The following is a 13,530-nucleotide window of genomic DNA, read 5'->3' on the forward strand; positions in this document are numbered from 1 at the left end:
CTCCATATGAGGCATTAGAGCACTTTTTGATCTCCATCTTCCTGGTTGATTAGTGTCCTTTCTGTCCTGATGGATGTGCTGCACAGCTGACCTGATTAGAATGACAGAAGGGATCCTGTTACGTATGCCAAAATCCTGAAAACTGCTTTCCATATCTGGCCTCCTGATATCATTATTTTTTTTTTCCTTCAGACCTATGTTCCTCAATTCATATTGATCAACTGCTGGCATTTCCTTTAGGAGCTGGGTGCACTGTATAAGAGCTGGTGCATTTCTGAATGGCTGGGATAAACTAGTTGTTCACCTGACAAGTGGAGAGGCTGCATGGATTGATCACTTTCCTGTGTTTTGTGTACATGTCATGCAAATAGTTCTGTGGTCTCTACTGGTAAACAGTAGAGCTTCGTAAAGCATCTCTGTTTCTAGATCTAAAACTTTGAGTGGCATAATCCTGTCTCACTTAGGACCAGGGCCTCCCTTAAGAGAGCAGGAAAAGGAATATATGAGCAGATGTATATGCCATTTTTATTTTAAGTGTAAAAAGTTCCAAACGATCATTAGAAAACAGTGTATTTTCAGATCACTTTCAGTATTTTTCTTTTCCTTTGCTCATAACCATTTTAATTAGATTGCTTACTATGGCTACAAAGAAGGATGGGAATTCCTTTTAGGGATGTGTTTTGTTCATTTTGGTATAGGCTTTTTGAGTTGATAAAACAGATGAAATGTACAACTTTCTGCTTGAGGCTAGGGAGGGTAGGTTCACCAGGGGGGGTGTCTCAGATTTCTGTGTTACTGCAGTTACAAACTATTCTGACCACGTAGTACCATGCAAAAAACCTATTCCCTCAGCATAGGCACGATTTTCCCTAGTGCTCTTGCATGTTGAAGGAATCCCTTGTGTATTGGTTTTCTTGGCACTGTCCAACTGTGGGACTACTGCCTCAATTCTCTTAGACAATCAGGTGTTGCATGTCATTTAAGAAAGCAACAAAATAGATGAGTTTGCTTCCCAGCCCTGCATTCCCTTTGCAGCTGTTTTTAATGAATTCCAGAAGCAGTTATGACTCCCTTTCCAGTTGTGTTTGAGAGAATAGGAAGACTTCAGCCTCTAGGAACTTAATCAAGAACCACTTCAGCTGACTGATTTATCAGCCCTGAAAGGGAGGGTCATAAGCAGTAATTGCACAGTAGTGAGTCTATGACCTGATCTCTTTCTGAAAGCATGGTAGCACTGTCATATGGGGATAATGCTTTCTCTCATCCCTTCCAGAGAGTCTGAATTCCAGCACATATCCTATAAAGCAGATAGTGCTTTGCACTGGAGTGATTGTAGAATATAGAATATCCTGGGTTGGAAGGGACCCACAAGAATCATAGAGTCCAACTCCTGGGATTGCAATAGGCTGTGTAGAAAGGTGTGTAAATGGAATGGCAAGAAGGAAATTAATTATTCAGTGGAAAAGTAAAGAATCTGTAGATACCTGTTCTTGCCAGAAAACAGGCTATCTCAGTCCTTCATTGTCCATGCAAAGCACCTCTTTCTTGATGTACACAAAGCATTTGTCTTCACAGAATCACAGAATGTTAGGGATTGGAAAGGACCTTGAAGGATCATCTAGTCCAATCCCCCTTCCAGAGCAGAAACACCCAGATCAGGTCACACAGGAACACATCCAGGCAGGCCTTGAACGTCTCCAGAGAAGACTCCACAACCCACCCCCGGGCAGCCTGTTCCAGAGTTCTGTCACCCTCACCATGAAGAAGTTTCTTCTCTTATTTAAGATGAACCTCCTGTGTTCCAGTTTGCACCCATCGCCCCTTGCCTTATCACTAGATGTCACCGAGAAGAGCCTGGCTCCATCCTCCTGACACCCACTCTTTACAGATTTATAAATATTAATAAGGTCACCCCTCAGTTTCCTCTTCTCCAAGCTAAAGAGACCCAGCTCCCTCAGCCTTTCCTCATAAGGGAGATGCTCCACTCCCTTAATCATCCTCGTGGCTCTGTGCTGGGCTCTCTCAAGCAGTTCCCTGTCCTTCTTGAACTGAGGGGCCCAGAACTGGATGCAGTATTCTAGATGTGGTGTCACCGGGGCAGAGTAGAGGGGGAGAAGAACCTCTCTCGACCTACTAATCACACCCCTGCTGATACACCCCAGGATGCCATCAGCCTTCTTGGCCACAAGGGCTCAGTGCTGGCTCATGATCATCCCGCTGTCCACCAGGACCCCCAGGTGCCTCTCCCCTTCACTGCTCTCCAACAGGTCAGTCCCCAACTTATACTGGTTCTGGAGTTGTTCTTGCCCAGATGCAGGACTCTACAGTTGCCCTTGTTATATTTCATTAAATTTCTCCCCTCCCAACTCTCCAGCCTATCTAGGTCTTGCTGGATGGCAGCACAACCTTCTGGCATGTCAGCCACTCCTCCCAGTTTAGTGTCATCAGCAAACTTGCTGACAGTGCACCCTGTTCCCTCATTCAGGCTGATGAATATATTGAATACTACTGACTCTTGAGGGACTCCACTAGATCCAGGCCTCAAGTGGTCTTCACAGGAGACCATTTTCATGTTGAAAGAGCCATGAGATTTGGACACCTGATTGCTGTAATTTTAGAAAAAAAAGTTGAAGGAACTTGAGTAATTTGTTATTTTTCTTTGTGTTGTATTTTTTTATGAAAAACTTCTGTGGACAATTGACAATAATTTGTCAATTGAAAGCAAACAGAGCAAGTCTTACAAGGAAAACATGAAACTCAAGTTCCTCTACTGCTCCATGTCTTTGATAGGAGTGCTGGAGGCAGCGAACTATGAAGCAACATGAGAGTCAGGACAGGATCCAGTCATTGCTTTCTTTTGAGCCTTTAACCCAAACTGACTGAAAGAGCAGTGGCTTGGAGCAAGAATACTCCCTGATCCTTGCTATGTGTTAAACAGTGGCCCTACCACAAAGCGTATCTCAAATAGAGACATAATCCCAGGTCCCTTAGATAAGATTCACTGAGAAAGCTGCAGGGCCCTTCATGAAGCAGTTAAGATGTATGAGGAATGATATAGTATGAACTAGTTTGTATTGTAAGACTGCATCCTTTCCTTATAAATGGTGCAAATTATTAATCTCTTTACATTTAATCTCCTGTATACCATCTTCCAGTGGTGTCCTCCTGCTTCCAGTATTTTTCAAGTCTGCTTAGATTTGCCCTCAAGCAAGAAATTTTAGCTTGGAAATACATTATCTTCAAATAATTCTGTTACAGAAATGTCTTCTGGGACAAACAGCAGTCCTGGATCTGTGTAGTGTGGAACTTTTTTGAGAATTCAGTGTGAATGTATGATAGACCAAGTATGAGAAACATGGTGATTTATGTACTCATCCTGAGCTAGCTGTTCAAACAATGGGCAGTTCAGAGCAGGAGCTTCACATGGATGTTCTGAATCTGTCTTCCTTCAGAGCCAAGCTTTCTACATAGGCCAAAGAGAAAGTCAGGAAAGCAAACCTCTTGGCTTAGGTAGCTAGATTGCCCATCTAAAGAGGATTGTGAACCCCAGTCTCACCTGGATGGTGTTTGTTGTTACTTTCAGTGGTTGTAATTACACTTTCTACTTTTTCTTGCTTCCCCCAAATTCGTCTTTAAAAAAAATGACTTAAATGTATTTATTTTTCTTAGTTCATGCAGATATTGTTGGGCAGGAAACACTTCACAAATAAATTACTCTTTTGTAATTGGCAATAGAGTTTGTTATTTAATAATCCAACAGAGCTTGATAATGAATACCTAGCCTTAGACTATAGGTCATTCACACTAATACTGAGAAGGCAGAAACCTTCCATTAAACTTCAGCATCCTGTTTGCTAATGAGAATTCCCAAATTCAGTGGAAAAAAATTATAAATATTATGCAGCTGCTGTGGTGAAGTAGTCAGGCTGCATGCTTGTGGATGCCAACAAAAGGCACCAGCAGTTGCAGAGTTTCACTCCCTTTCTTTTCTTTGTTTCTAAAAGGGCCCGGGTGACTTGCAGGACCTCTCCGGTTTCTTGGCCTTCAAAACATCACCTGGCAGAAAGCTAAATTAGTCATAGATAATGCTAAATTCAGTTCTGTGCTGATAGACAACTCAGAAAAATAAAACCATTTCACACATCCACAAGGATGTGTTGCATTTTTTGTTTGACATGTCAGCAAATACTAGCAAGAGATCCTACCAGGAGCATGTGTGAAGCTGGAGCATAATTGGAGTCCCATAGAGTAGTACAACAGGAGACTGATTTGGGAAGCTGAGCTTGGCCATTAAGCACGTGCTGCCAAAGACAATGGGATGCCTCCTCAGAAAGAGCAAGCAAGTGCTTCAGATACTTTTCTGCACTGATCTCAAGGCAAGCTGCCTTGAGGCAATGGAGCAGTGTTGTAGTTCTCTATATGGAAATGAGGATGTGGAGTCAGTTGGAGTTGTTTACAGGCAGTCAGCTGGGAGATTACATCACCACTATTGCATGTCACTTTGCTTTTCTGGGGAGCCAGCCCAGTGAATGAACACACCTACAGCCTACTCGAGGCTGTGCAGTCCTCAGAAAGCAAGAGAACAGACAATCAGGTGGAATCTTCCACTGTAAATAAGTTGTAGTCTTTTTCAATGTATTTTTATAATAGGAAGAGACATAAAGAAATTCTTTTGCAATAGTTACTGCTGCCTGAATTTCATTTTAAGTTAAGGTGCTTGGAACATTGGAAATTTTTTATTCTAAATCAAAATAAATATTGCAATTGATACTAAAAAAACAAACAAACAAACAAAACAAACAACAAAAACCAACTTCATTAGGGTGAGCTTTATAGACATGTTTATGAATTGGATCAAACTGGAAAGGAGCTCTGCGTAAGACACCTGATATTTCACCCCCCAATCTGATTTCATTTACTGTGTGTTTGTTTGCAAATAACTGAATAGGAGTCATGAATTTCAGACTCAGACTTGTGTGGTTTTACTTAATTTTTAAAATGAAAATATTTATTGTATTTTTCACACTTTTGTTCTCCAAATCATTTGCTTCCTTCCTCTTTCACTTTGTTGATGAAAATTAATGAAGAGAAGAAATATACATTAAACATTTTGGTTTGGGCATGCTGAGGGTGAAGGGAACAGAAAGTAAAGGAGAATTTGGAAAAATGTGAAAAAGGGTCTATTCTTATATGAGACATTTTTTCAGTGGAGAGGAAAAAATACTTGGAAAAATGTCAAGTCTTAGTTATGTTCATTAGACATGCCAGTCACTGTGGGACAAAAATGTTGTATATGCAGAGCAGCAGAACCTGGAATGAGTAAGGGGGGGGTAGCAGAGGAATGACACAACATGAAAGGATAGCAAGCTGCAGATACTTTGGAAGAGTGTTCTTACGGTCCACTTTTTTTTTTTTTTTTTTTCCCTGTGTATTTTCCTAACTCTTTTAAATTCTTCTAATGCTTTTCAGCTCAGCTCTCAGCTGTTGACTTTCTCTCTCTCTCTCTTTCTTCCTCTTAACAGTTCCAGTACAATCTTGTTCCTGCAAATCTTTCTCCTCACTTGCCAGGCTGCCAGTGGCTCAGATGGTTCTGGTTCCTTCAGTCCCTTGATACCCTTTCAGTCTCCACCAGCCCTGCTTCTGAGTAAATCAAACTTTTGTTTAAAAGTTTTTAAAAAAATAATGGCTCTATGTGTACCTTTTGCAATTAGATAAAAGTCAGAGAACCATGATTGCGGAGAAAAAAAAAAAAAAAAACAACCTGACTATCTCTTTCAGAATCTATTGTATTGGTTGCTTTTCTTTCCTCACAGATGTTTCAATTTAAAGTTGGGAAAATAATTTTCATGTTGGATTTGAGTCATGCTGCTTGGCTGACATTTACTTGCCTCTTAGAGCTGACCTAAATTTTGATCAGAATTGCCTCGTGTAGGAACTGCTCAGCCCAATCCTGAACACCCACTACTCTTGGTCACTGCTGCTGTTTTCACAGGGGCTCACAGATGCTGTCACAAGTTTGCTGACTGTGTGCAGTGAAGAATTTGAGTTAGTCTTCAGAGCAGGGGAAAGGCTGATAGTTGCAAATAACAGCTTGAGCAATTCTAACGTACTATGGGAATAAATTGTATCCAAATCTAGTGTGGTCCTCCTGACTTGCAAATAGTCTGCCAAGCCTGATGCCGAAGCATTTGTGTAAATTACTGCCTACTTGTAACGTGGTTTAAGGCAGGGTCAGCCCTTACAAAGAAATACTGCTTAATTTAAGTTTCTTGCCAACTTAATCTAAGTGGAAACAAGCCTGCTTTAAGTCTATAACAATTGTCCTACATCTTCATGTGAAATCACAGTACGACTTTGAGGATCTACTCAGGTATGCTCTCATAAATTGGGTTAAAAACATAAGAAGTTTGAACCCCCTTGCTGAGACTCAAGAATAGACATTCCTAGGATATTTTCATATAAAGTTTGGAGTTTTGGGCCCCAAAATAATTTTGGGGAGGAAGGTGTAACTCCAAAGTGAGGGCAATATCACTGCCTCACGAGCCCTTCAGAGTGCATCTTAGTTGTTATGGAGAATTAGTCTGTGTACTACCCTGTACCACTGACCCAGGCAAGACTGTGCTGAGATATTGGTGTGGGAATCAGTTGCCTTCCTAAATAGCAATACCTTGTGGTGGAAGAGCAATGATGTATGGCAGTATGGATGAATTACAGTGGAAAGCTAAGATGACATAGTTGTGACATAAATGCAATTTTCCATGTTGAGTTAAGCATTTAGATGAGAACAAGTGCTCAAACTTTCATATCTGTGTGCCTCTAGAGAAACAATTCTCAGATAATTCATGACATTTATTTTCTGTTTTTTAGATTTTGAAGAAATCATGTATTGAAATTCTGGCTGCAGAGCCTTCCAGTATATGTGCAGGAGGTAAGTATAAATCAAGGTTCTAGATGTTTATTTTGCCTAAAATCTCTCTCTCTCTAATTGCTATAGAGTGCAGGAGCTCTAATTAACTGGAGCTAAATCTTTTACTTTTTTGGTGAAATTCTTTTTTATCTTACAGTAGTTTGCATTTTTCCTATTTCTACCAGGTGGTATAAAATGAGGTTTTCTTACAGAAAAGGCTTGGATTTGACAGTTTTGCCTAAATGATCTTTCAGTCAAAGCAGTCTGTCTTACTCAGACTGTGCCAAACTTGAAGTTGATAAGCTGCGAAATTACAGAATAAAATCAGAAAAGACTGTGATTAGGTTTAGAATTTTGCAAATTCTCACCTTAGAGGATTGAGGGAAGTGCTTCTTAAGAAATCAGCAAAATCTCAAATGAGCAAACTTTGATTTAAAGGTAGCTTTAAGCATATCTTAAGCCTTTAGGACTGATACAGTGACTGAGGACTAGAATTTAAATATTGTTCAGATGACTTGTGTGAATCACACTACCCCTTTGTGTGCTCGATCTAGTATGATTGCACTATGTACGTGGTGGCTTTAAAGTCCTGGCAAGTGTTTCTGCAGAACTCATCCTTTTTGGAAGAAAGCTTGTGAATCATTTTAGATTCTTCCTTTAGATTTCTGTGAAATATTTGGTTTTTGTGAAGTGTTTCCTAACCGTTTGTTGAATGTACAGCAGTTGATTAAGCAGAGATTTTGGGAGCAGAGCTGAAGAGTTTGCAGAGAAAGATGAGTCCCTGACGAGTTCTGCATCTCATATTTTTGACTTGGTACTCCAAATAAGAAGGCCAATCGTCATTTCTTCTTTGTTTTCACTTGCTTAGCAGTTGCTTTAATCACCCTTCGTGCATTTCCTATTCCTGGAGCAACTATCTGTCTGTATTCCTAAACTTACAGAGGCATCAAATTTTCCTAATGGATGCAAGATACAAGGCTAAATGCCCAATAACTATCAGGGGTCAGTTTTGCATTCCATGCACGTCACTATAATAGTTGTGTTTTGAAGCCAGGATGGCATAATTGACATGAATTATAGTTCTTAGAATTATAATTCTTAGTTATCTATTTCTGATTTTGGCTGGCCATTTAAATAGTTCTAAAACAGGTTTATGTCTACCTGAGAATGGTAGATGATCATTGCAGTGACAATGATATAGTGCAGTGATGTTTCATAAATGATTGGGAAAGGAAGGAAATTGTATGAAAACTAGGATTCACTTTACGCATTTATAGAGGATTTGTCATGCTTAAGCAAGTGATAAAAATGATGTTTATGTAACGTCATAAGCCAGAAGATGATTTACTACCATGATTTATACTTAACACTTTCTAATATGCTTGCTAGTTACTTATACATCCTATCACTCCAATTCAGTGTGTCTTAATGAGAATTTAGGTATAAGGTAAAGCTGCATCCAGCAAAGCCAGATGAGAGGAAATGTAGAGAGGATTTATATAAACTGTCCACATTGGAATTTGGCCAGTGATTTACATGAGGAGCAGTGTTAACCTTGAAAAACACAAACACTTACTTAAATCATAGAATCATTAAGGTTGGAAAAGACCTTCAAGATTGTCTGGTCCAACCATCACCCTATGACCAATGTCACCCACTAAACCATGTCCTTGAGCAAAAGGTTTCTTTTTCCTTGAACACCCCCCCACAGTGACTCCACCACTTCCCTGGTCAACCCGTTCCAATGCCTGACTACTCTTTCTGAAAAGAAATGTCTCCTCATTTCCAACCTAAACCTCCCCTGGAGCAACTTGAGGTCATTCCCTCTACTCCTATCAGTAGTTATCTGCAAGAAGAGGCTGGCTCCCAGCTCCCCACAACTTTATTTCAGGTAGTTGGAGAGAGCAATAAGGTCTTCCCAGCTCAGTTGAGTCTAATCTCTGAGTTTGGGCAAATATTCTGTTGCTTTCAAACTGAAGCTAATTCTACCAGTTAGGACTTTGAGTCTAATGATAGTGTCACTGAATGAGAGTTAGTTGCATTGGTGTCTTTTGGAGATAAATTTGGCAGGTTTAGCTCCGATACCCCAAGTTTACTTGGTTTTGTGCACAGTCTTGAAGACCGGTTGCAGTTTGTTTATTTTTTGAAGGATAGAACAAGGACTCTGTTACCCAAGGCACCTCTTGCACTGCAGACTGGTCCCAGACACTTCTGAGTAATGAGCTTTTAGCAATACTTCTGTCTGAAATGCCATCTTCCCAATGGCTTGGTTTTGCATCACATAGAAATGCAGTGTGTGTACTGGATCTGATCATTTCAGTCCCAAGCAGAGACAGGATCACTATGGTTAATCTGACATCACTGATACACTGTTCTTTGACTGTACTTGAACTCTTCTTCCCCCGCAGTTAAGATTTCTGTTATTTCTCTAAGTATTCATCAGCCCCTGCACTCCAGAACACAGCTCTTCTCCTCTGTTCTGCCCAAATGCTCTTGGACAACATATAATGGGACTGTGAGGCAGCTTCCCTGGCTAGATGTGGTGGGATGATTTGCAGCTTGGCTGTAAATGAGTGGGACCTGGAAGAGAGCCCAGATTCCAGAGCAAATCTGCTTTTTTTTTTTGCCTTTTTTTTTTTTTGAGAAGTACCGTGTGTGAGTCCTTAAGGGAGATGAAGGAAGATGGGAACTGTAAAGTGTGAGGAGAAAAATTTGAGTCTTGAAAATTCCAGTTCCTTGTTGCTCCTGGGAATTTTAAAACTGTGGTGGTATTTCTGATGCAATAAGATTACTCCTGCATTGTCTGGGACTGGAAACATTTTGTGCACAATCCACATTCACCAAAAGAAACATCAGTGGAGATTATCTGAATGTCTCTCCTAGACAGCAACAGGAATTGTGGGGGCTGGTTCCTTCACAACCTGGAGCTGTAGAGCATGAGCCCCTGTGTCTGCTGTCTGAACTTTCTGGGACTATGGCCCGGATTCAAAATCTAAGTATGAAGGTAGTGCTCTCCTTGCAAGGCAGTCTTAATGCTGGTGGCTGCAAGAAGCTCATAAACCTTTCCCAATACTAGGTTCAAGTAGCTGGAATAAGAAGGGACTGCGAAGAGTCATCTGAAAGACTTGTGAGGATATGATCTCATCGTTCAGCCCTGCTTGTTCCAAAAAGGACCTCAATTCAGTGCTCAGCAGTAGATGACTGACTGACTGCTATTTAAAATGGCAGCCATAGGAGGGGAAAAGCCAATTTGTCTTAATGCTTTCACAGAAGGTCAGTTAAAATGCTTCTGTTGTATTTTATTTCCCCTTTCCCAAAATTCAAAATAAAATGGGGTAGGAAGAGTGTGAAAATTCCATTCTAAAAAAGTTATAAATTTCAAATTGTTTAAGCTGCAAATTTTAGTTTAATTTAGAGAAATCTTAAGGAAAATCTCTTGACGTATGTGCCTTGTCTGAATGACAATTCTTTGCTTCCCTATGGATCAATAATCTGCTGTTTCTCTTGCTATAGAGTCATTTCAGGTTGTCGTGAGAGGAAATGGATTTCGACATGCCCGTAACGTCGACAGAGTACTCTGCAGTTTCAGGATCAATGACACGGTTACTCTCAGTAAGCTGTTTTGATTTTTTTTTTCCTGACTCTGCACTAGCAGGCATTTGCCTGGAAAACATTTAGGATCTTCAAATACTTTGACTGTGAAGGCAATAATTATAGGATGAGGAGCATCCTTCTGCATTAAATTTGCAGAAGGGTGTGAAGTTGAGGGAAAGCCAGCCTCAGCACGTAGCTCCATGAAGCGTTATGAGACAGGTAGGAATAGTTAAGCTTGTATCCAAGAGGAAGGTAATGGCATGTACTGGTCAGAGCTGCCATGAATGTAAAAAATAACAGCAATGAAAAAATATATGCTGTGAACCCAAATTAAAGTTTATCTAGTATTTTTACTGAATAAGCTTTTACTGTAGTTGGTGAGGATGGAAAGAGCTGCTCCTTTGGATTTTACAGCCAATGATGAAGGGCCCAGTTTGTGCATGTGTAAGACACAAGTGAGAAAAAAAGGATGCAAGTAAGTTTAAATGGATCCTGCCAAGCAGTGAAATTCTAGGGATGATTATGACTTCTCTGAAACCCAGCATTCATCCTCAGGCTCTGGTAAAAGCATAATCATCTGGTCCATATGAGTAACACGTTCATTGCAAAGAGAATATTTTTTTTTTTAGAGGAAAACTACTGTTGGTATTGTGTGTTGCAACTTGGATAGCTAGTATGTGAATACACATGTGAGCAGTGGAGAGGACTAAATATAGAAGACGATACTTGTCTGTGTAGTGCATGTCTTGCTGGACTAAGTGTGTAGCAAGGTCAGATCTGTTTCTCTTCTTTTCTGTATTTTGGTGGTACTTAGCAGGCCGGTTCATGCAGTTCAAATAAACACTATTATTGAAAGCTGTGTTGGTACAGTGGCTAAAGTAACGCTGTGTTTCTCTGGACGAAGCTTGGAATAACAGTTTCCTCTGCAGAGTTTACCAAGCAGAAGAAAAATATAGCCCAACTCCCATGAGTTGCTGTTTTCTGACAAATGTGATAGCCATATTAGCCTTTGAGTGTCTGGTGTTTTTGTAAAGGGTAGTGAGGACCACTTAGCTGGAAGAACTAATGATCCTATTGTTCTCATCTGGCATACCTGCAAACCCGCACAGGAAACCAGGTAGAGTAATTCATAGCTCATGCCACCAATGACAGTAGAATTCATTTTGCCTATCATGGAATTTATTCAGAAGCTGCCTGATAGTTTTGGAAGTAGTCCAGACTCTTTTAAGTATAAAATAGATGCATTAATTAGTTTCTTACATGTCAAAGTCTAATGGCTCAATGTTGGACTTGCTCATGCTTAAATATCTGTTTAATTTGCTCTTTGAGGAATTGTTCTCTAAGACTGTCTGCCTTGAGAGGAATGCCAGTAAGCATTCAGGGCAGGTACATTTAAAAAGCATGAGTGTATGTAACTTTTCCTGAATGCTTCTGTGCTGCTATGCTGGCCTCCTCAATAGTAGACAGGTTTGGGAGTTGCGAAATCTTGTGCCACTTAAAAGAAAGCTTGGCTGGCTGTGGTTCATGGTTGCTTAATTCAGATACATATGAAGAGCAAAAGTTGGAGGGCAAAGAGTAGGAAGGAACAAATGGGATTGGAGAGGGGAACAAGGAAGGAGACTGTTACAAGTAAAAAACACGGGGTGTAAACCATGGTAAATTCGTTGTTTTGGGAACATTTCCGTGCAGCCCACAGAGATAAGTATTTGAGATGTGTGAACAGGTGACAGGTGCCTTTCAAAACAGAAGGGTACAGGAAGCCACAGATTCATGCTTTTCCTTTTAAGCTCCATAAAATCTAACCCAAAACTTATGTGGTCATTACTCTTTGAATCTGGATCGTGACTGCATTTAGGTGTTGAAACGTTTGGTTTCTCCCAGGGGTTCAGGTCCAAAGTTTTGTTTGGATCATGTCTTATAAAGTCTTCTGCAGTTCTCTAAGCTGGGCAGGAGAACTTCTCTTCTCCCTCCACCCAGAAGGTTCCTGTGGAAATCAAACTTCTGGTCAAATATTTAGAATTTTTCTTTTCATCAAAAGCCTGAAGTCACTTGGTACAAACCCAAAAGACTTTACGTTTGGTTGCTGGAAGCTGACAGATTGTAGCATTCTTAGAGCTTGCACGTCTTCTGCTTTTCAGTTGAACCAGGAATATCTTGTATCAAACAAATAATTTGTGAGAAAATTTCCACTTTGTAGAGGAACTATTTTCAATTCAAGGGAGACATTACCAGAGGATTTCTCAAGCAGTTGTATTTTGTGCTAAGAAATGCATAGGCATGGATAGTGGGAGTTATAAGAGCTACAGGAATACCACTCAGCATGACAGAAGCCCCTAAACTTGCATGTTTAGGAATGCCCATGTTACCCTACTGTAGCTTGACCTGGCATTCTTTTAAGTCCTGAAAATTCCTCAGACCAGATATCCCTTTGAGAAACTTGTATTGCTGATGAGCTCTAAATGAAGACTGATTGGGTCAATGTGTGCAGCATTTCAGTTTCAGGACCACCAGGAGCATGATTTGTAACCTGTATGGGATGGGATAAGAGCTACATTTAATTTGTTAAGTTATGCCCACAAATTGCTTGTGGTTGCGAAGAACTGTTTGGATTATGGCTGAAATAGAGCATTTTTTCTTACAATGTGACTTTTGCTCTAAGTAACATCCTAATCAATTAAAAAGCAATGTCTCTCAATGTCAGATTTTTTTTATTATATTTTTTTTTAACTCAGGGTCTTCAGCTGATAAATGTGAAGGCTGTAGGGAGTCTGTGTTAGGAAGAAGACTGTTTTTCCTTCTGTTGAAATAAATTGATTGGTGCTCTTGCTGTTTATAGCAATTAGTAAAGAGGGGTCATTTCCTAAAAGCTTCAAAGGAGGACAACAAGCAGGTAGTACCAATGAAACTGCACATCCTGGGCATTAAAGGGATTTGGGCCAATGTGGACAAAATCTGTCTCTGAGAATTGCATTAACTAATGTCATGGTTTTTGAAAGAACTAAGAATAAAATGCAATTATCAGCACTGCA

At 40.2% G+C, this 13,530-nt stretch overlaps 1 protein-coding gene across 1 annotated transcript in view; it reads left to right on the forward strand.

Moving 5' to 3' along the window:
* The window catches only part of ANTXR1 (ANTXR cell adhesion molecule 1), a 117,480-nt gene that overhangs the window by 21,042 nt on the left and 82,908 nt on the right, over positions 1 to 13,530 (forward strand). The window contains exons 9-10 of the mRNA XM_080568166.1: positions 6,868 to 6,928; positions 10,421 to 10,519. Coding sequence (XP_080424292.1) covers positions 6,868 to 6,928; positions 10,421 to 10,519 — 160 coding nt within the window. The remainder of the gene's footprint in view (positions 1 to 6,867; positions 6,929 to 10,420; positions 10,520 to 13,530) is intronic.

This window comes from Anser brachyrhynchus, assembly GCF_964034855.1.
Source record: "Anser brachyrhynchus genome assembly, chromosome: 26".
Classification (NCBI taxonomy): domain Eukaryota; kingdom Metazoa; phylum Chordata; class Aves; order Anseriformes; family Anatidae; genus Anser; species Anser brachyrhynchus.